The sequence below is a fragment of the Hyla sarda genome, chromosome 1 (genome assembly GCF_029499605.1).
Source record: "Hyla sarda isolate aHylSar1 chromosome 1, aHylSar1.hap1, whole genome shotgun sequence".
Taxonomy (NCBI): Eukaryota; Metazoa; Chordata; class Amphibia; order Anura; family Hylidae; genus Hyla; species Hyla sarda.
Window position 1 is genome coordinate 471,228,349 of NC_079189.1, and position 25,189 is coordinate 471,253,537.

The window sequence follows — 25,189 nt, forward strand, 5'->3', positions numbered from 1 at the left end:
CTTCTTTTCCCATGTGCACAAGATATACACCAGAATAGATTACACCCTCGCTTCACACTCTCTCCTACCATTGGTTTCAAAGGCCCAAATTATGCCCATAGAATGGTCGGACCACTCCCCCATAAGCGTAACCATTAAAGAGTCTCATAGCCCTTGCCCGACCTATATTTGGAGACTTAATCCACTAATGCTCCATAACCCTGAATACTCTGAAGCGACCAAATTGGCGGTTGATGCCTATTTCCGCATTAATGATACTGGTGATGTTACAGACCCCATGCTTTGGTGCGCGTTTAAGGCTACAATTAGGGGCCACTTTATTAGCCAAACGGCCTATGACAAGAAGGTCCGTCAGACTAAAATACTAGAACTCCAACAGCGCCTTGCAGATTTACATAGGCGCAATAAGGCCTCGTACTCTCCGACACTAGTGGAAGAAATTTCACAGGTTAGTGCTACCCTAAACTCCCTCTCTTTACACAGCTATGAGATGGCACTGAGAAGGTTCAAAATGACATGGTATTGGCAGGGTAATAGATCTGGCTCTGTACTGGCTAAACAACTTAAAAAACGTCAGGATAAAGGGAGAATTCCCTTCCTTACTAAATGTGATGGTTCTAGAGTAACTGACCCTCAAAGCATAGCCAATTGTTTTGCAGATTTCTATAGCAACTTATACAACCTTCAAAATGACATTGTTACTCCACAGCCTGATGAAGCAGTTATCTCTTCTTTTCTGTCCTCTATGTCTCTCCCCTCTCTGTCCTCGGACCAGGCATCTGATCTTTGCTCTCCCTTCACCACAGAAGAAATTCTTGAATGTGTGCGTTCCCTCAAGCCCTCGAAGTCACCTGGTCCTGACGGCATTACAAATGAATTCTATAAGAGATTTGGTCCTTCAGTAGCCCCCTTCTTGACCAGAGCCTTCAACCATATTAAAGAGAACGGTGTGCCTCCTAAAGAGATGTTGGATGCTCTGGTCGTTACCATACCTAAACCTGGTAAGCCACTGGACTGTACTCTAAACTACAGACCAATATCTCTCCTAAATAGCGATATTAAATTGTATGCCCTGGCTCTAGCTGCTAGGTTGAATAAGGTTTTGCCGGACCTAATTCACAGGGACCAGGTTGGCTTCGTCAAGGGTCGTCAGACGGTGGATGGTACGAGACGCTTTCTCGACATCATCACAAAAGCGCACTCCGGTCGGACGCCTTCTCTCTTGCTGTCCCTTGATGCGGAGAAGGCGTTCGACGGGTGCACTGGGGATATTTGCGGGGTGTGCTGCGTAAGTTTGGTTTTCCCCACTCTTTGGAATCTGCCATTATGGCTCTATATACGCTCCCATCTGCTAGAATCTACACAATGGGTACCCTTTCTAATAGTTTCTCACTTAGCAATGGGACAAGACAGGGGTGCCCCCTATCCCCTCTTATATTTACCTTAGTTATGGAGCCGCTTGCTCAATCCATCAGGGACTCCCCAGACATTGCGGGCATTCAAATAGGAAAAGTAGACCACAGAATTGGCTTGTTTGCCGACGACGTTATCATTAGTCTCTCCAATCCACAGAGCTCTTTAGGCCCATTGATGGACATTATTGATGCCTTTGGCCGAGTTAGCTTTTATAAGATTAACCCCACAAAGTCGTGTATCCTACCATTGCAGATACCCATTGAGCAACAGAGATGGTTACAAGCTAGATAGCCCTTTAAATGGATTACTGACCAGATTCCTTACCTAGGCATAGTCCTCACTGCATCGCCTGATAAGACAATTGCTACTAATTTTGCTGTTGTGCGGTCCCAGCTTGCCAAGGAAATTGATAACTTCTCCAAGCTTCCTGTCTCATGGGCGGGACGTATTACCACTGCTAAGATGATGCTGCTCCCTAAAATCTTATATTTTTTTAGATGCCTACCGATGATAATGCCCGCCTCCTTTCTCTCGCAACTACAACGGATGCTCTTACGGTTTATCTGGGCTGACAAGCACCCCAGGGTTGGTGCTAATATATTGTATCGTCCTGTACATGCGGGGGGTATGGGGGTACCCAACCTTAAATTGTACTATCACGCTGTTTTACTTGATCAGCTTAAAAAATGGTGGTGGCAGGACGTTCCCCCCCTATGGGTAGATATTGAAGCTGCTGTCCTTAATGTCTCTAATTTTAATAACTTTCTCTGGGCACTACGTTTTAACCCTACCTTTGCTCCTTCTTCTCCTTTCTCCACTATTGCGGCTGCTATCAGGTTGTGGAGTAAAGTGGCACGGATCAGAAGTCTTTGTCCACCTAGAGTGAAGGATATCCCCTTAGCTGCTATAGGAGATTATCTTTTAGATATAGATTTTAAGCCCTGGATAGATGCGGGCATTCTCACTGTAGCATTGATTAGCGATACTAATGGGTTGATGCCTTTCGCTGATATTGTACACATGTTCTCTATATCACAGAAAGACTTTTACAAATATTTGAGGCTTAGACATTTTTTGAGATCCCTCCCCTGGGATAGCTCTCGGCCTTGCACTGTGTATGAGCATCATTTCCTAAACAAGGACTCCTTTACTAGGGGTATCTCCCTTGCTTATGTAGCTTTGATTGAGGCGGAGGGAGAAATGATCAGTACGTTTAAGTCCAGATGGGAGGAGGACCTGGCACGCAGATTCACGGCCGAGCAGTGGAGCTTTGTCTTCAACGTGCACAAAAAATATTCTAAATGTGTTAGTCATTTTGAGGCTTCCAGGAAGCTCCTATATTGATGGTACTACACGCCGGTACACCCTACCACTTCCCCTGTGTGTTGGCGTTGTAACCTGGAAAGTGGTACTCTGCTACACGTGTGGTGGACTTGCCCGTTGGTTGCACCTGTCTGGACCAAAATTAAACAGTTATTGGATAGCCTAGTGGACTGCCCCTTCTCGTGGGGCCCAGAGAGTGCGCTACTATTCCTGTCCCTAGAACAAGTTCCCCTGCATTATATGATTATTTTATATCATATTCTGACAGTAGTGAGGGCTCACATTGCTCGGAGGTGGAGGTCGACTGAGGTGCCGAGTCTTCCTGCCATCCTAGCGGAGGTTCATTTTAACCTCGTGATGGAGGGATTGATAGCGAAGAGGTGTGGGGCTTCTAACAGTCGTATAGCTACTCTGTCCCAGTGGACGGACAGTTGTGCGACCCCTGTTAGGGTCATGGATTAGCTAACTGTGCATGCAAGATGTATCTCACTCTGATATGTGTATTATGATTATGATTGTATTGGTGGTCTCTTATTCCTCGTTTTCTACATTTGTACATTAAGGACCTTACTGTTGTTCTGTTGTTTGTGCTCCTTTATTGGGTGCATAACTGTACTGGTTTGTGTTATATGAAAATTCATAAATAAAGTTTAAAAAAAAAAAAAGGGGAAACCTGTAAATATGTTGGAATGGCCTAGTTAAAGCCCAGCTCTCAATCTGTGGTCAGACTTAAAGATTGCTGTTCACAAGCGCAAACCATCCAACTTGAAGGAGCTGGAGCAGTTTTGAAAGGAGGAATGGGCAAAAATCCCAGTGGTAAGATGTGGCAAGCTCATAGAGACTTATCCAAAGCGACTTGGAGCTGTGATTGCCCCAAAAGGGGGCGCTACAAAGTATTGACTTTAGGGGGGTGAATTGACTTTTTCTGTTATTTTGTCCTATTTGTTGTTTGCTTCACAATAAATAAATAAAAAAATTAAATGATGTAAATTCTCAAACAATCCATGTTAATTCCAGGTTGTGAGGCACCAAAATACAAAAAAGTCAAGGGGGTGAATACTTTTGCTAGGCACTGTACCTAGGACCCACATTTTCTATATTAATCTGTATAACAGACTTCCTGCAGTTTAGACTGCATGTTGAACACGACAAGTTCCCTTTAAATAACATGGTTAGGTTGGGGATACACATGAATATTTAGAGACTGTGAGGCACCAAAATACAAAAAAGTCAAGGGGGTGAATACTTTTGCAAGGCACTGTACCTAGAACCCACATTTTCTATATTAATCTGTATAACAGACTTCCTGCAGTTTAGACTGCATGTTGAACACGACAAGTTCCCTTTAAATAACATGGTTAGGTTGGGGATACACATGAATATTTAGACACTTTACTTATTATTATTATTATTATTATTATTAAGAAAAGGAATCTGTCATATTTATATCATGTTCAGAGATGCAGACATAGACAGATAGCTAATAGGGAGATAAAACAATTCATACCTGACTCTTAGCTAATGGTTGTTAGCAAAGCTATAAAATCATGTATTCTTCCAGGCTCAAGAGTCACACAGGTGGTAGTGAGCCACAGCATGCATGCTTTTTTTTCACACCTTCCTGCCTTACATGACTGATTTACGGGGCTCAGTGGTGAAAGTGAAGCCCTGTACATCAATCATGCAGGGATGAGCAAGGGAGGGAGGATATATGCATGCTGCAGCTCAGTACTGTCTATTTGACACAAACTTGGAAGGAAAACATGATTTTATAACTTTGCAAACAATAATCCGCTAATAGATGTAATTTATTTTATGGTTTTTAAAGATTTTTATTACATTTTGTCACAATATGTAAGCCAGTTTTAAAGCACTATTCAGGTGTAACACAGAAAAGTGCAAATCGATACAGTTATGGAAACAAAATTAAATAACGCCAAAAGGAAGTCCAAAATAACAGGAATTAAAATCTTCAGGAAAATATCCCAGACAATCAAGTGGAAGACAGACACAGGATAGTCAGTATATGTGGATGTCTTGTTGTTACTGGGGCATTGGCTTTACCCCCTGACGATGGCCCTGTGTACCAGGTAGGGCTGGCACATAAGGCTGGTTTTCCCCTATTGGGAGGTTTTTTTTTCCCCTAATGGGAGTGTTTTGTCCCCTATTGGGAGTGTTTTGTCCCCTATTGTCCTCTATTGGTTGTGTCCGCGTCAGCTATGGGAATGTTCCCTATTAGGAGGGTGCAAATACATTAAGTCTTATGGGCCAGGGAATTAAAAACTGTCTGCTATTGGGAGGTGTCCACTAAGGGAGATTTTACTGTAGCTTCTTTCATTTTTGAAAAGGCCTCTGAGAAATGAAATAAGCGATCTGATTGGTTTCTATGGGCAACTCAGCTATTTTTCCTCTGGACAGATAAGTGATTAATCTCCCCAAGTTCACTTAAAACTAACACAGTATTTTTATTCTTTGGGCCAATTAAAACGATACTCATAATTACATGTCTCTCTTTAAATTATTTAATTAAACCATTTATACTGTTGCTTATATAATATGGAAGCATTTTTTTTTCTATTTTTTTTTTGTTTTGTTACATTAAATTTAAAATAGTGCATTCCCTTTTTTTATCTCCTTAGAAATTGTTTAGTGCTATAATGCCATGTATTACTCTGCTTGGCAGGACATACAGCAACTTGTAGTTGCTCAGCTAATGTGGGGCCGATGCCTGCTTGCATGAGCCATTACCCAGCATGTACTTAGCCTGTTTAGGCTCATTTTTCACTTAATATCTGCATGTATTTTGTCTTCCGGGACATATTTAGGTTTATTACTGTGCATTTGTTCTCCACCCATGTACAGCAGTCTTTTATATATTTTAAAAATCCCATTGTTTCCATGTTCAGTTTTTCGGCACAGATAATAATGTGAAGTGACAACCTTATCTGCAGCTGGTAACCAACATGCGGACACTGATTTTTTCAGCTGGCCGTGGGTTCATGGTGCTCAATGCCCCAGCTCGTTGGAACACAGAGGGTTTTTTCACACCGTGAGGAAATGGCTCATTGACTTACTAAGCAGACAATTTAGTAGCAAAATAATAGAGGTACATTCATTTTAGCCACACAAACACATCTGGTCGGCACTCGATCACAATACCAACTTATTGGGTGCCACTAGCTGAGAGCTGAGTACAGTCACAGATGCTGTTTGATGATTAAAGGTTGAACGCTTCCAGGTTTCTGCATGGTGATTTTGGTGCCCCCTTAGCCAACGTTTTGATTAATAAGTAGTCTTCAGTAGAGATGCCAGCTGACCACATTTTGTTTACATAACAATTGTTTCCACTGGTACATCTTCATTTACACTGATGGAAAAGAGGACGATCAGTCTTCAAATAATTTGATATAAATAAATCAATTTGTGACTTGCTAGTATCTTCCATACAAGTATATATTATTTGATTTAACAGGTCTGTTTGGCTCAAAAAATCTGCTAGGTCATAGCATCTGATCCTTGTAACCTGAAACAAGACAAATAGATCATGTGACATAAACATAGATCCTGTAATTGTGGCACAATTTAAAATGTAACCCCTTCAGGACTTTGCCCATTTTGGCCCTGAGGACAAAGGCAATTTTCATTTTAGCATTTTTATTTTTTTTCCTTCTTGCTTTTTAAGAAGCATAACTCTTATTTTTACATGCTGATGGCCATATAAGGGCTTGTTTTTTGTGCAACCAATTGTACTTACTAAGGGGTTAAAATAAATATGCAATTTTGCTAATTTGGGGGTTCGTTTATACTCAGCAGGTTTATCAAAACCTGTCCAGAGGAAAAGTTGCTTAGTTGCCCATGGCAACCAATCAGATACAGTAGAATCTCCCAATAGCGGATACTCACAGGGAATTAAAAAGTGTCCGCTATTGAAAGATGTCCCTTATTGGGAAAAAAGGCTCAAAATTCCTCCTAAATGACTGAATACTGAACTGTACTCACTGCAGAGTTTAATTACTTATAAAACAGGATAAAAAGCAATATTACAGTATAATCTCCCAGTGTCTTTTAATCTCCCCTTATCCCCCGTATCATTTCATCACGCTTTTTTACCCTGTGCCATCTTATTCCCCCGTGCATTGTGCAAAATTATCCACCCATTACCCGCTGTGCCACATAATTTTGCCTTTATCCTCCACCCTTCTTGTGCATTTCATTCCCCCTATATTCTCCTCTGTGTAAATTCATCACCCCCCCCCCTTCCCTTTATGAAGTGACACAGGAGGATAAAGGGGGAATGAAATGGCACAGGGGGTGATAAAGAGGTGGTGATGAATTTACATAGAGGGCAATAAAGGGGGAATGAAATAGCACAGGGGGAGATCAAGAGGAAATGATGTGGCACTGGGGGTAATAAGGGGGGGATGATTTTGCACAGGGGAATGAAGTAACGGGGCATCAGGGAAGGAGGGGGGTGAATGATGTGGCTATGGACATACAGAAGCCAGAGATCACTGTTTAAACATTGGTCTTCTGCAGGGGGCTTCTGCAGGGGGGGGGGTGCAGCGGGCCCTGGGCCCCTTACTAGAGTATTGGCTGTACCCCCTGACGATGGCCCTTTGTACAAGGTAGAGCCGGCACATAAGCCAGGTTTTCCCCTATTGGCAGTGTTTTGTCCCCTAGTGGGAGTGTTTTGTCCCCTATTGGGTGTGTCCCCTATGGGAATGTCCCCTATTCGGAGGGTGCAAATTCATTAAATGAGCACTGTCAGATACAAAAACGTTTGATATGTTGTAAAGCTTGCAAAACCAATAAGTTGCCATTGCTTTAATTAGAAAATTTTCAGTATTTCCTACTGAATAAGCCAGTCAAAGAACTGCCCCCCCCCCCCCCTCTGCCTGCTTGGACACATACTAGTCCTGCTGTGTCCATACATCATCACCTATGTCTTGGACACACTTCGTTGATTGACACACTTCGTTGAAAAATCCTCCCACTGTCAGCTTGTGTCCCGCTACTGTCAGTGAGGATAAGCTGGGAGTTGTAGTTTTGCTAATGCTAGGGGAGATGTGAGCAGACAGCATACTGAGGGAGGGGGCGGAGACCTGCACAAGGAGGCCACGCCCCCTCCCTTTGAGAGGAATTCAGACTAGTTAGCTAAACTAAAAGTGTAATAAAAAAATAAATAAAGGTGCTAGATACCTGTTTTTTTGTTTGATCTGATGGGTACGCTATAAGTCTTATGGAACTCTTATGGGAATTAAAAACTGTCCTCTATTGGGAGATGTCCCCTATTGGGAGGTGTCCACTAAGGGAGATTTTATTGTAGCTTCTTTCATTTTTGAAAAGGCATCTGAAAAATTAAATAACAAATCTGGTTGGTTGCTATGGGCAGCTCAGCAAATTTTCCTCTGGACAGATAAGTGATATAATCTCCCCAAGTTCACTTAAAGCGTACCTGTCATAGTGCAAAAAAAAGAAAAAAAGTGATATGTTACTCAGGACCCATTCCTGATCATGTGCATATAATTTTTATGTGTCTCGGACCTATATATCCAGAGATATAAGCATTTATCTGCTGGAGAGTTACTTTTTCATTGTGCAGGCTGGAGGGGGCGTGTCAGTCTGTCTCCCTCACAGGAGCAAGCCTGTGCAGTCAGCTAATCGGTACTCTCTACTCTGTCCTTTTCTCTCTGGTTTTATGCTGTGTCATGTTACACAGAGAAATATACTTGGAGCTTGCCTGCAGTAATCAGAAGACATTATGGTGAATTCATAACAGGATAAAATTTATAAATATAAGAATAGATCTTTATAAAATTAGTGCAAGGATTTTTCTGGATAAAAGTACAGCATTTTTATGAATACATGTTCTATCTGTTTTATCTTCTCCTAGTAAAGCTGGATGCTAATCAGCATAGCTGTCACTATGTGTGTCATTCATCTTTCACAGACTCCTGAATGTCTGATCAACTTCTTTGTCATTCAGGAGTCCGAGAAAGCTTTGACTATTTCAGCATGCTGGGAGTTGTAGTTTAGTAACAACTGAAGCTGCAATGTTTGTAAATAACTGTGTTAGAGCAGTGTTGCCTCCAGCTGTTTTAAAACTACAGCTCCCAGCATGTCCACACATCCTTTATCTGTAGTTTTGCATACACAATAGAAATCTCCTATACTGGATACCGGTATGCTTTACGGCCGGTATCCAGTATGCTGTAAAATCTAGACTAGTCTGTCTGGCTAAAAAACAGGCGACCCATAGTGGCTTGAATTTCAGGTGAAAATGTAAATTTTTTTTAAAAGGTGTATATTGTGAAATGTCATATTATAATGAGTCCTGCAATGTATGAAAAGTTTTTAACAATGACAGTGCCTCTTTAAAACTAACACAGTATTTTTATTCTTTGGGCCAATAAGATAAAAATTATACTCATATTTACATAAGTTTTTTATTATTGTACTACTTGCAGTGATTGCAGATGTGAAAAGTAAATTGATGAGGCTGCAGTGCTCAAACAGACTTCAGACTTCCCCAATCTAATATTGATGGTTTGTTCTAAGGATTCGCCATCAATTTTTAAAGCGCAGGTGGTCTTGCATGTTAATGCATACTAATCTATGGCTATTTACGGTAAACTGGGTTACTGGATTACCACAAAGTGCCAAGGATTTGTGGGAACTGCTGATAAAGCAGTAAAACATCACAAGGATGCAACACACGTCTCCCTCCACATGTAACCACGGCATATAAGACCACCTATGTTCACATAGCTATTAACGCAAAACTACACTGATTACCGTGTCGAAAACCACAGTGTTTCCCTTAAAAAAAAAAATTGTCCCTTTGACTTAAGTGAGAAATGACGAGCTGCACAAAATGAGAACTGAGATGTCACTTCTTTCTTTGATCTAAAGCTCCCATTAAAGTCAATGGAAGCTTTAGAATAGACCCCCCCCCCCCACACCCACCTTAACCTGTGCTGACTGCAGCTCAGAAAAGCAACAGCACAGTGCTACACATAGGTGAGGTTTTTCTCGTGTGCACATAGCATTAGAGTTTAAACGTGGTAGAGAATAATTGTCTGATGAAGGAGTACTCGGGTATCTGTAGCGCTTAAAGGGGTACTCCAGTGGAAAACTATATATGTATATATATATTTTTTTTATCAACTGGTGCCAGAAAGTTAAACAAATTTTGTAAATTACGTCTATTAAAAAAATCTTAATCCTTCTAGTACTTATTAGCTTCTGAATACTACAGAGGAAATTATTTTCTTTTTGGAACACAGAGCTCTCTGCTGACATCATGACCACAGTGCTCTCTGTGGACCTCTCTGTCCATCTTAGGAACTGTCCAGAATAGCATATGTTTGCTATGGGGATTTTCTTCTACTCTGGACAGTTCTTAAAATGGACAGAGATGTCAGCAGAGAGCACTGTGGTCATGATGTCAGCAGAGAGCTCTGTCTTCCAAAAAGAAAATAATTCTGTAGTATTCAGCAGCTAATAAGTACTAGAAGGATTAAGATTTTTTAATAGAAGTAATTTACAAATCTGTTTAACTTTCTGGCACTAGGTGATTAAAAAAAAAAAAAAGTTTTCCACTGGAGTACCCCTTTAAGTGGGAGTCGGGGCCTTGTTCTGGAGATCGCAGGGGGACCCGGGGTCCTCAAACTTACGGTGTATGTCACCAGCAGTGAACAACAATGGTGGTAATCATGAATTCATACTTACTACCAACCTTGTGGTCGATCAGAATGTTTTATTAGACTGGTGCAAGCAGCTTCAGTTCTTTGTCTTTCCAAATACTGTATGAATATAGCGGTTGTTTTTACACCACCATGTCAGCTCTAATGTGAAAGCCTGTAACAGATTGTGAAATATGGGTCTTATGTGGCTTTCCTGTAAGACTTTGTGCGAGCTACCGTAGGTAATCTGTGCTGTAATTCAGTGTATTAACCATACGCTACTCTTAGCACCATCCAAAATTCTTCTTATCTGCTGACATAGAGCGTTTTTTTATGGAGTGTCTCAGTAACTAATTCATGGATAATTCATATGGCCATCACTAAGATCCACCACTAAAGTATATCTCATTTATTGTTGAATTATTAAAAAGTGAAGTAAACTTTGTTTTGACCATTTGCAGCATTTTGGTTTTTCCCTGTACATTATGGCAATGGCTAAAAGCTTTAATTGAATGGGAAGTATTTTCCATCATAGCACAATCCTGTACTGGAACTGATAACGTCATTGCTAGTTAGGTAATTCTATAAAACATGGGGTTAAAAACATTCGCCTCGCACTGAATTCTTGAGCATTTTTATGCCTGTTTTGTGTGTAATTGTGTGATATTTTTAGGCATTTTGCTTTAAATGGAAATACAGTTTTTATCCTGGTGGACAATAGAAAAAAATATTGATTCTTACTCGAAAATGTGCTGCAGTCAGCCCAATAGAGGGAGAGCGTGAGTCAAAAGACTTGTTTCTATATGGAGCGAATTACCTAATGCTGCTGCTTTGTGATAGCAACCAAAGTGCTTAGTTGATTGGTGCATTGCAAATTTCAACCCTTTAACTTTAGTGGAGGCTGTGATTGATGTGAGTGAGGATTAGTCTACCACTGGCAATGCAGTATCCACAACCATTACACTACCTAATGCATTTTCATTTACTCTAGCTTTTTCTCTATAACTGCTTTTATATGCCCTGCACTCTTTTATTGAAGATTCCTTGTTTACTTCTCTGCCTGACATATTATTTTACATTCATTGGAAGCAAGTGATATCCTCTACCATGGTGTGTATATATATATATATATATATATATATATATATATATATATATATATTGTAATTTGGTACCTATTACAGTGGCTAAACTTTTCTTTAAAAAAAATGTATAAGTCAGGTCATATAGAAAAGCTTGCAGTATGTGAAAGTGTATGTTAATAAAAAGTAGAAATATGTTTCAAAAGAAAGCTGTTACACAACAATTATCACAGTGCCCATAGAGGTTGTCACATGTAAGGCCACCGACAGGTGAAGTGAAGAACATTGGTATACCATTACGATTGCATCTGTCAAGGGGTGGGATATATGAGCAAGTAAACAGCCCATTCTTGAACTTGATGTGCTTGAAACAGGAAAACCAGGAAAGACTAAGGGTGACTTTACAGCACTTTTTAAAAAATGTAAAAAACAGTCCGTTGCTGTATCCCCGCCGGACCCGCACTGCACTGTGTAAATGAGCCCTAAGAATCAAGAATTTGAATGCCAGTAGCCAGATTGTGATGACAAGATAATTGGGTCAGAGCATATTCAGTACAGCAGGTCTTATGGGGTGTTCTCTGAAGGCAGTGGTTGGCACCTTCTAAAAGTTGTCCAAGGACAGGCAACCTGCGATATGTGAACAATGGGTTGGGAGAACAGGGTTAAAGGGATTGGCCACTGTGTGTACAAATAAAAAAAATTTAAAAAAAATTATAAATGGTTAAAGTAGGTGACATAACTGCCCAGATAAGTAGATTACTGAAGCTTTGCCACCTTGATCGGTAATCCATCTATGCAGTGATCCACTGCTCCAGTGACATACTAGTCTTATGTCCTTCCATACGCTGCCATGTTATAGACAGTATCACTTCATGGACAGCCACTGATTGAGGGAGCTGATTGCTCATTTAGGCAGAAGCAATCTAACAGGATAACAAGTATGTTACCTACTATAGTCATTAAAGGTGGCATTATAAAGATAGGTTGTAGTTTGAACAAACCACAGTCTGATGAACGATCATTACGCAGACACAGCCATATGCATTTTGGTCCATATTGGCCATAACGATAGTTCACTCTGGTGAAAACGTTTTTGTTTTTTTATCTATAAAGATGCCCAAGGTGCCTGCTTAAACAAAAAACAAAAAGAAACTAAACTTACCTTCCATTCTCCCCCTGATTCCTCTGGTATCACTGCTTCTGTTTTTTCTGCCCTCCACACTTCCTGGTGTTGGATGTCAGTTCTTCACATTGCACTCTGCCACAGTCCACTTCATGGTGCTAGGTGTCAATATGTCAGTGACACCAGGGACAGCAGGGGGAGATCGGGAGGTAAGTATAGTTTTTTTTTTTTTTTTTTAAACAGGCACCCTGTGCATCTTTATTTAATAATAGAACTTTTTGCCAGAGTACCCCTTAAACGAATGATCCTTTTGGTTGAAATTGTCCTCTTTTATCATATTTAATGTGTATATAGGTGCCTTAAATGGTTGTAAGATTCCATTTATGAACAAGGGAGCCCTGGATGAACAGAGCTTTAGGTCTCACTTACAGAAGTAACACAGGATTATTTTATTTGTTTCAATAAAACATCATTACGACTAGAATGGAATGGTTTTTCTGTAACTGCTCCTTATCCGAGCCACCTAGGGACCGGAAATACGATTTGCTGGACCTCCTGCAATACTGAGCGATTATACATACTATGGAGGGCTTATGTCTTTATGCACCAAACAATAGGCTAAATTCCTGCACAGCAAGAAAGGGAAACATTCCCAAATATTTCCTTTGGGATGTATTTTTCTTCTCCGTGCTGGGATCTGTTTTTGGATTAGTAAAGGTAGAAGGAGCACATATCTGCAGAACACTGCCATATGTAGCTAAAGAGATCACAATTGGAATGAGAATCCTATTTTCCAGGTTTAAAATCCACAGCTTGAAATCCAGTGGCAGCATTACGATAAGTTGTGTCAGTTTAAGACAGTTTTGTTAATATTCACTTCTCTTTATCTCTGGATTTTTCTAGCTTGGATTGAGGCTGAGACACTAAGACGGTAAACGTATAATCTATTGCTATTCAGGTCTAGGATCACCCTTGAGGATTGCTATTATATTAGGGAATTGCAGCAATTCTATATCCTAATATTTGTTATCAGAACCCTTCACTTTGGGGGGCAGTTTTAATAATACATATGGTAGTACACCATTCAGTATAATAGCCCCACTACTGTTACCAGAAATGTCCACAAACTAAATACATTACATAATGCCAATGATATTTCAGTCCTCTAGGCCAGTGTTTCCCAACCATGGTGCCTCCAGATGTTGCAAAACTACAACTCCCAACATGCATGGACAGCCTTTGGCTGTCCAGGCATGATGGGAGTTGTAGTTTTGCAACATCTGGAGGCACCCTGGTTGGGAAACACTGCGCTAGGCTTTGTTAAAATGGATTGCAAATGTCTGTGGAAGATCGCGGACTGCGCTGCTCAAATGTGGATGGATAATAGGGGATAGCGGATGAGCCAGGTGGGACAGCGCCCTCGTGTAATCCTGGCGGGATAGCTGTGTGTGAATAGCTGTGTGTGAATACAGCTATCCCACCAGGATTACAGGAGGACGTTGTCCCACCTGGCTCATCCTCCATCCCCTATTATCTATCCACATTTGAGCAGCGCAGTCCGCGATCTTCCACAGACATTTGCAATCCATTTTAACAAGGCAGCACAGATTGCTACTTACCAAGGAAGTGGTGCAGTCCTCAACCATCTACATCTCACAGAACTTCCCGTACCTGCTGTGTAGCTAGTGCCGTACATGCGAACTAGCAGAGCGACAGGCGCCGGCTAAACCATCACAGAGCAGATATACAAAGGAGAAGAAATGCATGGCATGCCAGCCACTACAGACCCATTAACCACCAGCACGGAGGAGCGGGGAAGATCTACCCTGTTTAACATTTATCCACCTTTGCTATTTTATCCGGTGGCCAACGGAGGAGCCTGCCACTGACAATTACAGGCATAAACTGTAAATATCCATATCTTGCACTAACTATACCACCAACGAATTAGGATATATGCTATACACGGCTAATTGCTGGTGATTTAAATAACAGAGACTAACCATACAACTTTAAGTCCCAGCATGTCCTTTTATTAATATCAAGGATATACTACACCTAAGGCAGTATTCTAATAGAGGTGGGAAGACTACAGATCCCAGCCTGCCTCAAACAAACCATACCTATGATATGCAGCATTCTCAGACTTTTTGTTATATTTTAGGCATTGTTTTATTGTATAAACATATAATTGTACACACGGGGGTGAGTCCCAAGGGCCCTGTGACTGCATCACCTAGTTTACTATCTTTTATTAATAAATGTGTATTTATTGCATCTATTTATGGTAATTTATTCATACACCTTCCAAGAATAGAAGTATAACTATTTTTACCTTGGTTCCCAATACTGTTTACACGTACACATATCCAGTTACTTACAGGTGAATTATTCCCTATCATTGTCTATACATATATATATATATAGCCTAGAGGACTGAGATATCATTGGCATTAGTTAGACATTTTATACTCCTGAATCTGCACTTAATAATAAAATGAATGCATTTGTGCATACAAGTGCGTATTTCTCCATTTATGACCCAGGAGATTTGTAATTTCATTGCAGATAAATAGATGTGCCGTGAGCTTTTTAACGAAGTTACCTGCTGGCGCTTGCTTCCAGGAACAAAGGCTGAATAGGCACAGCCTATTATTTAGTTGATCTCACACCTATGGAGTAAAAAGTAAATGAAAACAATGTCAGCAAGATGCTGTAAGCAGATGAGAATGTGAGCTCGCTCACAGCCCACTGGAGGGGTATGAGATCATAAGAATGCCAAAGCTCTGAGCAATGAGGCTTATTCCTAGCAGCGGGACTGTAAAATACAAGACATGCGGTATGATCTCACCTCGCTTCTTCCCTCAGCCTCTAAACACAGTCACAAACACACACACTCCTCCTCTTACAAAGACCTCAGGGGATACTACGACTGCGAAGCCTCTAATCCATGTCTGAGTCGTTAATCAGTGTAGCACACTCTCTGGTCCTTTCATCTGCAGCACAGCAGTATACGCCGTACACTACCCAGTGCCATAGCACATGTCCCTGCACTGGAGAGATTGAGGTGTCCTTGGTGCCAGTTTTGTAAGATCTTAATGAGCTGATGTCGGCATGTATACCAGGCACACATGCTCTTCAGTAATTGGTGCCATCATTAGTTCACCAGCCAGGGGCCAGCATTAGGACATAGCCTGGAAGGCCATAGAGTCACAGTATTTATGAATAAGTAAACTGCATAATTCTGTTGTAGTTATAAACATTTCTAAAAAATGTTACACTGCTCTAATATCCACTCTAGAGATCTTTAGTTCTTGCAATAGTATTATTTATTTTCCAAGTGTATTTCACATTGGGTCATGATTGCCTATGACTGGCAATTTAAAGGGTTACTCCACTGGCCAGCGTTTGGAAGTAATTGTTCCGAACACTGTTTTTGCGCTGCGGGGGTTGGCCTCGCCCCTTGTGATATAACGTCACGCCCCCTCCCATAGACTTGCATTGAGGGGGCATGGCCATGATGTCACAATGGGTGTGGCCAGAAACAGCGTTCAGAACATTTACTTCCGAACACTGGCCAGTGGAGTACCCCTTTTAGGGGAACCATGGGACGGTGCACTAACATTTTACAACAATATTACCAGTATGGTGTATGTAGAGAGGCTCTTTCCCTCTTTAATTAGGACTCAATAGGTATTATGGTTTGCTGCATTTATGGTATTGATTTGTATTTTGCATTTCTGTGCTATGTATTGTGTTCTGTAATCTTTAGATTAATTGTTGTGGACCTCTGAGCATTGCAGTTCTTATTATATAGTCTCAAAAGACTCACAATACCCAATAAAGTCATCAAAGCCGCTGGCTGTGTTGGAGTCTGCCTTGTCTCTGTGTCATTAAGTGTTTAACTATGTCTCTACAGGGCAAGTTTTACCTGCTGATTGAAGAGCTGAGCCAACTTGTCCGATCCCTTGTGCCCATACAGCTGTGGTATAAATACATCATCGGTGAGGATCCTTCAAGCACCTATTTCTTAGGAAGTATCCTAATAATCCTGTATAGTCTGTGTAAGGTGAGTAGAACCTAAGCCTATTGGACAGATTTTGTCACAAAGTGCCCAAGAAAAATATAATATACTTTCATATCAGTCTTCCCCTTTTTAAGTCTACAAATCTGGCAAAACAGATTAGAAGGAAACTGAGCCAAACGGTTTGTTGCACAATAGACACCGAGAGAGTCCATCTGGTTTCGGTATGCTGTCTGTTTACTTAGCGGGATCTGACCAGACAAAAAATTACTACTTGCAGCTTTTTTGTCCGCTCGGGTCCCGCTAATTTAATGGATTCTGGGATGGATTTCCAAAGCAGATGTGAACATAGTCTTATCCTAGAAGGAAACCAACTTTCCTACCTATTTGAGCCCCTTATATGTGTCACATCCCGAAGAGGACCTGTGGCCAACCCCAAAAAAGTAGATCTTAGAATCATTAAATAGCTCAGGATGCCCTGATCACACACCTTTTTTTAAAAAATTTGATACGCCCCCTCCTGGTCCTGAGATATGTGGGTTTATAGTTTGTCTGGCAAATTAGGGAGTCAGTCAGATGATCATGAGCTTAATTTTAATAATAAGAGTGAATACGTAGTCCGGTGAATTACACACCCCCTGACTGTATAACCCCGCCCTTCATTATCTGATGATTTCTTGAATTGTTAGACAAAGTACATATCTCAGGAACGGAAGGGCGTATCAAGAAACCCTGAGTTGTGTGATCAGGGCACCATAAGCTTAGCTATATGCAGTAAGTAATTCCGAAATTCTGCTGTCACCTGCAATTTTTTTTATATTTGCCAGTTGTAGCTATTTAGCAATTAGGGTGTAGTTGCTTATACTGGAAAATATTTAGCTCATACGTTAATGTGACATGGTGTATATTTATGTCATGAAACTGTCTATGAAGCGACACTCAGGCGCTGCATTCACTTCATAGACTATGAGTGACGGTCATAATTACAGCCGACACTTAACAGTCAATGACTGACATTGGAGATTACACCTATGTCTGTCACTAAGCTGTTACGTGGCGTGATCAATGCCAATCACCCAATGTCCGGGGTTTGGGGCTCTAATTGGAACTCCTCAGCATGATCTCAGGGGACTAAAGAGTTAGGATGGTGGCCGGAGGACTCTCCCTTACCTCTGTGATGTTTGGTGATCCTCTTCTTGTACATTCTGGCTCAGCCAGGCTGTACAAGAAGAGTACCAACAACACTGATCAATGCTATGCTATGGGACAGCATTGTTCAGTGTTAGCAATGGAAAAATTGCATGTAAAAGTCCCTTATAATGTGTTATCAAGTGTGAATAAGCCCCTCCTCTGATAAGTTTAAATCACCTCCCTTTTCCAATTGTCCAGTTGTTAACAAACGGTAAACAGAAAACATAAACGTATTTGGTCGCCACATGCAGAAATGTATGAACTATTAAAATTGTAATGATAATGAAATTGCATGGTGAAAAGCGTAAACGTAAAATAAAAAATCACTTCTTAATCACTTACCAGAACAAAATTATTAAATGGGCACTGTCACCAACTTTATTTTTTGATATGTTGTAGTACTTATGTACTACAACATATCTCTAATATACTTGTATTATTTTTTTTTCCATTAAAAAGGTTTAATTTACATTTAAAAACCGGCTACTGAAAAAGGACTGATTTTGGAGTGGCAATCAGTCCTTTTTCAGTTAGGCTGCACTCGCTCCCTGCCTGTCAATCAGACAGGCGGGAGCGAGTGCATTGGCTCCCCGGCCACTGGCTGGGAGGCCACTCCTCCCGCACATCGCCGCCTCGTTGCCGCTGCTGTCCCTGCACGCCCGCTGCCGGACTCTGCAGTAACTGCAAGTGTAATGAGGGAACAGGGTATGCGGGGCGGGGGGGGGAGGAGGGAACAGGCTAGTGCCGTAGCGGGGGGCGGGGGGGTGGGCTAGCAAAAAAAAAAAATAGGATGGTGGGGTTAGGCTGGGTTCACACCACGTTTTTTGCAATACAGTTCCCTTATCAGGCTTTTGATAAATAAAAAAAAAAATTATTCCTCAAAACCTGAATAAACTGTATCAAAACATGTGTACAAATTTTAATCCGTATACGGTTTGAAAAATGATGTCCGGTTGCATCCGTTTTCTTTTTTAGAAAAAAAGGTCTACGTTTTTAACTTTTCATTCCATTATGAATAATGTTTCACTTGTTTGATTGAAATTCCAAGAAAAAAGCTGCAAAGTCAAAAACTGTAAAGTCAAAACAGGAGGCGGCAGGCAAGTGGAGGCAGCTGCGGCAGTGTCCCAGATGCCCAGATGCAGCATTGAGGATTGCCGCAAAGTGATCTTCACTGCTGCTTCTAGGACTTTCAAAACTACAACTCCCGGCATGCCTGGGCAGTCTGGTCATGCTTGGAGTTGAAGTCTTGCAACATCTGGAGGGCTACAGTTTGGAGACCACTACACAGTGGTCCCCAAATTGTTCTCCTCCAGTTGTTGCATAACTACAACTCCCAACATGCCCTTCGTCTGTCTGGGCATGCTGGGAGTTGTAGTATTGCAACAACTGCAGGCACACTGGTTGGGAAACATTGTCTGTTTCCTAACTCAGTGTTTCCCAACCAGTGTGCCTCCTGCTGTTGCAAAACTATAACTCCCAGCATGCACTGACAGACCATGCATGCTGGAAGTTGTAGTTATGCAACAGCTGGAGGCACATGGGTTGGGAAACACTGAGTTAGGAAACAGACAGTGGTGCAGAAACACTGCGGTAGTCTGTTACCTAACTCAGTGTTTCCCAATCCCAGACAGTGTGCCTCTAGCAGTTGCATAACTACAACTCCCAGCATGCATGGTCTGTCAGTATGTAAAGGGTACATTCACATGGGCGGGGGTTTACAGCAAGTTCCCCGCTTCAAGTTTGAGATGCGGCAAATTTTCCACTTCAGCAGGAAACTTACTATAAACCCCAGCCCGTGTGAATGTACCCTAAAAACACTACACTACACTAACACATAACAATGAGTAAAACACTACATATACACTATACCTTTACACTGTCACTTTCCAAAACGGTGCCTCCAGCTGTTGCAAAATAATATCTCCCAGTATTGCCGGACAGCCATTGACTGTCCAGGCATGTTGGGAGTTTTAAAACAGCTGGAGGCACCCTGTTTGGGGAAAACTGGTGTACAGTATTTTTGGTGGATGAGGCAAGTGTAAAGCTTGCATCCGAGTACACCCCTATGAAAATCCCTAATTTAGGCCTCAAATGCGTATGGCGCTCTCTCACTTTGGAGCCCTGTCATATTTCAAGGAAACAGTTTAGGGCTACACACAGAGTATCTCCGTACTCGGGAGAAATTGCGCTACAAATTTTGGGGGGCTTTTTCTCCTTTTACCCCTTATGAAAAGGTAAAGTTGGGGTCTGCACCAGCATGTTAGTGAAATTATTTTTTTTATTTACACTAACATGCTGCTGTTGCCGTATACTTTCAATTTTCACAAGCGGTAAAAGGAAAAAAAATTTGTAACGCAATTTTTCCTGAGTACGGAATCACCCCACATATGGACGCATAGTGCTCTTTGTGCGTACAACAAGGCTCATAAGTGAGAGCGCACCATGTATATTTCAGGCCTAAATTGGTGATTTGCACAGGGGTGGCTGATTTTACAGTGGTTCTGACAAAAATAAATACCCACATGTGACCCCATTTTGGAAACTACATCCCTCACGCAACGTAATAAGGGGTACAGTGAGCATTTACACCCCACAGGTGACTGACACTTTTTTTGAAACAGTGGTCCGTGAAAATTAAAAATGTAATTTTTCATTCGCACAGCCCACTGTTACAAAGATCTGTCAAACGCCAGTGGGGTGTAAATGCACACTGTACCCCTTTTTATGTTCCTTGAGGGGTGTAGTTTCCCAAATAGTGTGCCATGTGGGGTGTTTTTCGCTGTTCTGCCACATGGGAGCTTCCTAAATGTGACATGCCCCGCAAAAACCATTTCAGCAAAATTTGCTTTCCAAAAGCCAAATGTCGCTCCCTCACTTTTGAACCCTCTAGTGCACCCGCAGATCACTTTACATCCACATATGAGGTATTTCCTTACTCGAGAGAAATGGTGTTTCAAATTTTGAGGGGACATTTTCACCTATTACCCCTTGTGAAAATGAAAATTTGGGGTAACATCAGCATTTTAGTGAAAAAAATTTAATATTTCATTTCCAACGTCCAACTTTATTGAAAATTTGTCAAACACCTGTGGGGTGTTAAGGCTCACTGTACCACTTGTTATGTTCCTTGAGGGGTGTCATTTCTCAAATAGTCTACCATGTGGGGTGTTTTTTGCTGTTCTGGCACCATAGGGGCTTCCTAAATGTGACATGCCCCCCAAAAACCATTTCAGGAAAATTCGCTCTCCAAAATCCCATCGTCGCTCTTCCTGTCTGAGCCCTCTAGTGCACCCACAAAGCAACATCCACTTATGAGGTATGTCCTTACTCGAGAGAAATTGGGTTACATATTTTGGGGGCTTTTTCTCCTTTTACCCCTAAAAAATATGGGTCTACAAGAACATGTTAGTCTAAAAAATGAAGATTTTGAATTTTTGCCTCCACTTTGCTGCTATTCCTGTGAAACAACTAAAGGGTTAAAAAAAACTTTCTGAATGTCATTTTGAATACGTTGAGGGGTGCAGTTTTCATAATGGGGTCCATTATGGGGTATTTCTAACATAAAGTTAAAAAATTCTGATTTTGAAATTTACTTGAAAAATTGCTGCTATACTTTGAAGCCCTCTGATGTCTTTAAAAGTAAAAACATGTCAACTTTATTTTAGTTATGTCTATTTTCCTTACAAGCAGAGAGCTTCAAAATTATAAAAATGCACAATTTTCCAATTTTTCATGAAATTTTGGAATTTTTCACCAAGAAATGATGCAAGTATCGACGAAAATTTACCACGAATATAAAGTAGAATATGTCACGAAAACACTATCTCGGAAACAAATTAATAAATACAAGCATCCCAGAGTTATTGATGCTTAAAGTGACAGTGGTCAGAATTGCAAAAAATTCTCTGGTCCTTAGGGTCAAAATGGGCTCCGTCCCCAAGGGGTTAACCCGTGAAGGACACAGGGCATACCTGTACGCCCTGAGTCCGCTCCCTTTCTATAATGCGGGGCCACGCCGTGGCCCTGTGTCATAGTGGGTCAGGCCCGGAATCTGGCAACAGCCGGGACCCATGAGTAATAGCGCGCGGCACTGATCACAGTGCCGCATACTATTAACCCTTTAGATGCGGCATTCAAAGTTGATCGCCGCATCTAAAGTGAAAGTAAACTACCCCCGCTAGCTCAGTGGGCTGTTCGGGAGCGCTGCAGCAAAATTGTGGCGTCCCGAACAGCTGGAGAACACAAGGAAGGTCCCCTTACCTTTCTCCTGTGTGTCCGATCACCGAATGACTGCTTAGTGCCTGAGATCCAGACATGAGTAGTCAAGCGGCAGAATCATTGATCAATGTTATCCTATTGGATAACAATGATTAATGTAAAAGATCAGTGTGTGCAGTGTTATAGCCCCCTATTGGGGCTATAACATTGCAAAAAAAGTGAAAAAAAAAAGTTTATAAAGATCACTTAACCCTTTCCCTAATAAAAGTAAAGAATCACCCCCCTTTTTTCATAAAAAAAAAACAGTGTAACTAAAAATAAACATATGTGGTATCGCCACGTGCGGAAATGTCTGAATTATAAAAATATATCGTTAAATAAACCGTACAGTCAAAGGCGTACGTGCAAAAAAATTCCAAAGTCCAAAATAGCTTATTTTTGTTCCCTTTTTATATCATGAAAAAATGAATAAAAAGCGATTAAAAAGTCCAATCAATACAAAAATGGTACCACTAAAAACTTCAGAACACGGCGCAAAAAAATTGCTCTTATACCGCCCCGTACACTGTAAAATAAAAAAGTTGTAGGGGTGAGAAGATGACAATTTTAAACGTATACATTTTCAGTGCATGTAGTTATGATTTTTCCAGAAGTGCGACAAAATCAAACCTACATAAGTAGGGTATCATTTTAATCGTATGGACCTACAGAATAAAGAGAAGGTGTAATTTTTACTGAAAATTTTAGAAACGGAATCCCATAAAAGTTACAAAATGGTGTTTTTTTTCTTCAATTTTGTCGCACAATGATTTTTATTTCCATTTCATCGTAGATTTTTGGGTAAAATTATTGATGTTGTTACAAACTAGAATTGGTGGCGCAAAAAATAAGCCATCATATGGATTGTTAGGTGCAAGTTATGATTTTTTTAAAGGTAACAAGGAGGAAAAAATTTAAGTGCAAAAACAGAAGAAAAACCCTGGTCCTTAAGGGGTTAAAGCTTTCACTGATAGTGTCGATCTTGTGTTTGAAGTATGTCTGCTGAGATGAGAGGGGGGGGACAGAAAAGTGAGTTAAAGGTTTAAAAGGACTTTATTTAAACATAAGTGGTCAGTCACTAGTACCCTAAAGGTTGTAAAGGAGTTGCCTGTGGGTGTGGGATAGACAATTCTGTTTAGTAAAAGTGAGTGCAGACGTGAAGGTGAGGAGTGCATGTTTGTATGTTGTGAAGTCTTCTGTGGAATTGGTTTTCTTTCAGCGACGCTTTGTAGTTGCCTCAGTTGTATTCCCCATTAGTTTGCCAGGGCTGTTTGTTGAAAGGATATTTTGAAGAGTGGTAGAAGGATCCGGTGAGGGTGGACTTGAGGGAGGGGAGTAATTGAAGAGAAGAGAATGTGAGGATGTTCTAGTCAGATACATGGAGAGGTGTTTGAGAGGTTCGATATGGAGCAGAGGTGGGTAAAGATAAGGTCAGGTGTGTGACCCCTTTGGAACATGCAGTTATCTCAGCATTTTTCTACATGTAGCTTAACAGTGCTGTCAAGACTTCATTATTGGCTGAAAATCTATACATGATATTTTTGTGTTTCTCCTTTTCCTGATAAAAATTGTTTGGTTTAATTACTTTCTATGCAATGGTGCTTCTAAACATTCTTTAATATCTTTCTCTCTTCCAGTCTTTTGACATTTGCGGCCGTATTGGTGGATTAAGGAAAGCCCTAAGAACTCTTTGTCACCCACAGGTAATGTCTGCAGTATCACACTTGAAGCATTGCTTTCTTTTAACAAAATGTTTTATTTTATGCTTTACAGCAAGCCGTAAGGACATACACAGTAGACTGGCACAGACCCTACTCACATGAATGGAAGAGATTTCTAGGCATGCTATGTGACCTGTGGAGAAGTCATTACATAGGGAGTGGAGTATTGTAAATATGCTGTGTTATCTGTATATTCTGATGTCACCTTTCTGTGTAACCCTATCTATGATGACATGGAGGACACTACTAAAAAGTATTCTCTACATGAAAAGAAGCCTCAGCTCATAGGGGGAGATTTATAAACCTGTAGAGGAAAAGTTGCTGAGTTTTCCATAGCAACAAATCAGATCGCTTCTTTCATTTTTCACAGGCCTTTTCAAAACTGAAAGAAGCAATCTGATTTTACCTCCTGAATGCTGACCTACCCTTTACAATATGTGTATTGTCATGTGTATATTGCTTTCACTGTGCTTGCTTACTCGGCAGGGACAGCATCTGTCTGTGGTGACAGCTTCCTGCATATTCCATTTTAAGGGTAGGGTCACTAGTAACGCATCCACAGCGTATTTTATGCTGCTGATCTGCAGGTGCCCCGACCCACAGTGGGCCTCCAGCTGTTTTTGAAAGTACCGTATTTATCGGGGTATACCACGCACCGGCCTATAACACGCACCCTCATTTTACCAAGGATATTTGGGTAAAAAAAGTTTTTTACCCAAATATCCATGGTAAAATGAGGGTGCGTGTGTGCGCGTGTTTACCCCGATACACCCCCAGGAAAGGCAGGGGGAGAGAGGCCGTCGCTGCCCGCTTCTCTCCCCCTGCCTTTCCTGGGGTCTAGAGCCCTGCTGCCGGCCCTTCTCTCCCCCTAGCTATCGGCGCCGCTGCCCGTTCTGTCCCCCTGACTATCGGTGCCGGCGCCCCATTGCCGATTGCCGGCGCCGCTGCCCCGTTGCCTCCCCCCATCCCCGGTGGCATAATTACCTGGTTCGGGTCCGCGCTGCTGCAGGCCTCCGGCGTGCGTCCCCGGCGTCGTTGCTATGCGCTGCACGGCGCGGCGCATGACGTCAGTGGGCCGTGCCGTGCATAGCAACGACGCAGGGGACGCACGCCGGAGGCCTGCAGCAGCGCGGATCCGACCCAGGTAATTATGCCACCGGGGATGGGGGGAGGCAACGGGGCAGCGGCGCCGGCAATGGGTGCCGCTGCCCCTTCTCTCCCCCTGGCTATCGGTGCCGGCAATGGGGCGCCGGTACCGATAGTCAGGGCGACAGAACGGGCAGCGGCGCCGATAGCCAGGGGGAGAGAAGGGCCGGCAGCAGGGCTCTATACCCCAGGAAAGGCAGGGGGAGAGAAGCAGGCAGCGA

General features: G+C 41.7%; 1 protein-coding gene and 1 long non-coding RNA gene across 4 annotated transcripts in view; one reads left to right on the top strand and one right to left on the bottom strand.

Annotated features, from left to right (window-relative positions):
- RNFT2 (ring finger protein, transmembrane 2) overlaps positions 1-25,189 on the top strand; it is an 87,033-nt gene that overhangs the window by 52,057 nt on the left and 9,787 nt on the right. For all 3 annotated transcript variants that reach the window (XM_056536803.1, XM_056536809.1, XM_056536795.1), the window contains 2 exons: positions 16,549-16,698; positions 23,739-23,804. In XM_056536803.1, coding sequence (XP_056392778.1) covers positions 16,549-16,698; positions 23,739-23,804 — 216 coding nt within the window. The remainder of the gene's footprint in view (positions 1-16,548; positions 16,699-23,738; positions 23,805-25,189) is intronic.
- Positions 4,527-15,837, bottom strand: LOC130285439 (uncharacterized). The gene is made up of 3 exons (XR_008847330.1): positions 15,481-15,837; positions 15,235-15,301; positions 4,527-6,262 (listed from the first exon to the last, which is right to left on the bottom strand). It is a non-coding gene; the product is annotated as an uncharacterized LOC130285439 (long non-coding RNA).